The sequence below is a fragment of the Calypte anna genome, chromosome 7 (genome assembly GCF_003957555.1).
Source record: "Calypte anna isolate BGI_N300 chromosome 7, bCalAnn1_v1.p, whole genome shotgun sequence".
Classification (NCBI taxonomy): domain Eukaryota; kingdom Metazoa; phylum Chordata; class Aves; order Apodiformes; family Trochilidae; genus Calypte; species Calypte anna.
In genome coordinates, this window is record NC_044253.1 from 22,868,250 (window position 1) to 22,872,217 (window position 3,968).

The 3,968-nt window shown below is 52.9% G+C and overlaps 1 protein-coding gene across 1 annotated transcript; it reads left to right on the forward strand.

The window, feature by feature from the left end:
* On the forward strand, positions 1-2,173 carry HOXD3 (homeobox D3). Its single transcript, XM_030454348.1, is given in 3 exon segments — positions 1-207; positions 209-497; positions 989-2,173. Coding segments are annotated over 3 exon segments (1,248 nt in total). The 3' UTR covers positions 1,741-2,173.
* Positions 2,174-3,968: the final 1,795 nt, after the last annotated feature.

Consider the following 3,968-nt stretch of genomic DNA (forward strand, 5'->3'; position numbering starts at 1 on the left):
ATGTTATTTGAGCGGGGGCCGCGGGCCTCGGCGATCGCAGAACGGAGGATGCAGAAAGCCGCCTACTACGACAACGCGGGGCTCTTCGGGGGCTACACCTACAGCAAGGCCGACGCCTACCCCTACGGAGCGGCCCACCAGCCCTACGGCCAGGCCGGCCTGGACAGCGAGTACCCTGGGTCCGCCTGCTCCGTTCAAGGCTCGGCGCCCCCCCCGTGCCCCGGCCCACAAGGGCAGCGAGCTGAGCGGGAGCTGCATGCGGACGGCCGGGGGCGGCCCTGGGGGGAGCCAGCCCCCGGGCATCAGCGAGCAGCAGCCCACGGCTTTGCCGCCCTCCTCCCCGCCAAACCCTCCCCCCAGCGCGCCCCCTCCGAAAAAAGCCAAGGGGGGGCCCAACTCCTCGGGCTCGTCCACCGCCACCCTCAGCAAGCAGATATTCCCCTGGATGAAGGAATCCCGGCAGAACTCCAAGCAGAAAAGCACCTGCGTCCCCTCAGGTAGCCTGGCATCCCCTCAACTCCCTCGCCACAGGGTCCACTCCACATTGCCTGTCTGAGGATCCGTCCTAAGATCCTCAGGCTGTATCCCTCGGGCTGAGCACCCCGGCCTTGTGCCTTGTCCTTTCCTCCTCTAGCTGCCCCTGCCCCTGCCCCCACCCCCTGCTCCGAGGTCCCAGCACTGCTGGCTGGTGCAGGTGGGTCAGGCTGGGGACTTCCGCTCCGCTTCCCCTGCCAGCCCGGCGGCGGCCGCCCCGGCTTCAAGGGGTTCCAACAGCGCCTGGATGGGCGGTCGCTGGGGGACCCTGGAGGGAGACAGCTGCGAGGGGGTGTGTATATGCTGGGCAGGGACTGGTGGGAGGCCGCCCCCGGGCCCTCTGCACCCCCTTCTCCGGGCGCTGGCAGAGCGGGAGGGGGCAGGGGGTTCCGACGGACCTGGAAGGGGGGCCTTTCGGGGGGAACCAACCGCTCTTTGTGCCTCTTCCCCACAGGAGAGAGCTGCGAGGACAAGAGCCCCCCCGGGCCGGCCTCCAAGAGGGTGCGCACAGCCTACACCAGCGCGCAGCTGGTGGAGCTGGAGAAGGAGTTTCACTTCAACCGCTACCTTTGCCGGCCGCGCCGGGTGGAAATGGCCAACCTGCTGAACCTGACCGAGCGACAGATCAAGATATGGTTCCAGAACCGCCGGATGAAGTACAAAAAGGACCAGAAAGCCAAAGGCATCATGCACTCCCCAGTAGGACAGTCCCCCGACCGCAGCCCCCCCATGAGCGGCCCGACCCACGGCGGCTACTCCAGCCAGCTCCCCAACGTCAACAGCCTCAGCTACGACGCACCCTCGCCCACCTCCTTCGCCAAGTCCCAGCAGAGTATGTACGGGCTGGCCGCCTACACGGCGCCGCTCAGCAGCTGCCTGCCCCAGCAGAAGCGCTACGCGGGCGCGGAGTACGACCCCCACCCCATGCAGAGCGGCGGCGGCGGCTTCGCCAACCCCAGCCTGCAGGGCAGCCCCGTCTATGTGGGGGGCAATTTCGTGGACTCCATGCCGGCCTCGGGCCCCATGTTCAACCTGGGGCACCTGCAGCACCCTTCTTCCGCCAGCGTGGACTACAGCTGCGCCGCCCAGATCCCCGGTGGCCACCACCACGGACCTTGCGACCCCCACCCCACCTACACGGACCTCTCCTCTCACCACACCTCTCAGGGACGGATGCAGGAGGCACCCAAGCTCACGCATCTGTAGTGGGACGGCGGCCGGCGGGGCCCGCTCCCCTCTCGATTACCTCACTTTTCTGACGGGACAGTGTGACTTTGCTCTCGAGTGCCAACAGTGTTAGTGGATTTGTCTCCCCTAGCATTCCCTTCTTTCTTCTCAGCCCAGAGTAGGTACGTGAGCAGGAGCCTTTTTCTTAGAGCTGTGTTAAGCATGACAGTGCAATATACCACAAACCGAGGGGACTGATAAGCTGGTAATGATGTACTTGAAGGTAAGTTTTAGAGATGCCGTAGAGTTAGCAGCGCGTCATGCTGAGGTGTTTTAGACCAGTCGTGAGCTGTGGGAAGTCGCCCGCGCCTAAGCTGATTTCAGAGAAGTTAATTTATGAATTCTTCCGTACCCTAAGGATCGCATCGGACTAAATGATACTTATTTATTATTTTAAGCGAGACATTTTTGTATCACTGATTATTTATCTCGTCTTAATGTATTTATGTGGGTATTTGTAGAGTTTCTTCACCAAGTCTTCGGGAGAGCGATTCAGGTCCGTGGTGACTTACATTTCACCTATTTAGTATATTCGGTCTGAGCTAGTTGAGAGAATAGTCTTGAACAGTTGTAACAGTGGCTGGTGTTTGTAGTTTATGTAAGGATTAATTAAGACAGCAAGTCGTAAGTCATTAATAGAGTAAAACAAACCGTGGCATCACGCGAAGAGCCGTTACACTTAGAAAAAAAATTATCGAAAGTATTTTTAAAGTATTTATTTTTAACGGGCTGCCTCCCCATCGAACACCTCGGTGGCTTGGCTGGCAGCTGGCTCAGCCGGGTGAAGCCATCTTTAGCTGGAAGAGCAGCTGCTTTGAGGAGGCGATCTACAAAGCGGGGTGCTTGGCCATCTTGTTTCAGATCAAATCCTGCATACAAGAACCTCGGTGAGGTTCACATTTATTTATTGACTGGGTATCTATCGCACATATTATTATTATTATTTCGGTGGGCTATTTTATTATCTTTATTTTATTTTTTTTTAATTACACCCTTGCTACTTGAAATAGGAAAGAAATTAGAAGCTTAGAACGCAGAAAAATTAGAAACCCTCTGATAGTGCTAATTTCATTAGTGTCTCCATAGCAATCCGCGCAGCAGCTGCCGCCTCTTTTGTTATTTCTACTGTTGTCTTTATACTAACCATAAATCAATTTTTTAGACATCTTTGGAATCCCAATCTTTTCCTCTTGTTTTTCATAAAAATAAACTTTGCAAGAAAGTTGACAATCATATACGTACAGCCGAAGGGGAGCCGCTGAGGCAGGGTGCGGGCAGTGGCCGGTGCCGCTGGGCTCTCTCCGCGCCCGGCAGGACATGCCCATCCCCTCTGCCCGCGGCAGAGCTCACAGCCGCCTCTCCCTGCCATCAATGGGAGAACTAATACCGGGAATAATAATAATAATTTAAAAAAGGAGTAGGAAAAAAGATAGGAGAAAAAATGGAAAAGGAAGAAAAGAAAAAAAAAAAAAAAGAAAAAAGGAACGATGCTCTGAACCTGGTGTTTCCTCCTCTCTAGCTACATGGCTGTGTTGAATCCTTCGCTGGCTTTACAGATATACTCCTTTTGTAAACGCTGTCATTAAAGTCTCTTCCTGATCGTACATTTCGCACCGAGAATATCATTCTTATCTCTTTATGGAAGTGTCGAGTTAAAGATTAATCCGAATTTCTGTATCCCCCACCAAACCGTCTGATGCACCACTTCCGACTTTGTCAAACATTGCAGCTCCCACTTCATCCTTTAATCACAGGACCTAGCATTCCTATTGTGAGAAATATTTTAACTCCTCCAATTCTGGTCAACACAGACAAATTTCCTTTCTTCTTTTCTTTCTCCTCCCTGCTTTCTTCCTCACCTTCTGGTATTTGTGTTTGGCTGGACAGTAACGATTCAAAATATTACTTAGGGTTTTATTTTCCCCTCTGTGCAATTCTAACAATGTTGTGCTACGTTGAGAAGTGTATCTTTTGTTCAATTTCACTTTTATGCAAGCAAATTTGGATATGTGTTGTAGATCTGTAAACAAAGCAGAACAGAATAAACTACTTTGTTTGGAGACATATTTTAAACATTTTGAGCCCTAAAATTGTTAACTATGTAAGTCTGCACACAAATTGTTTCTTAGAAGCTACATCCAAGAGTAAACAAAGCATACAAACAATGCAAAAAGTAGGGCCAAATACCACTGGTTCATTATACTTCT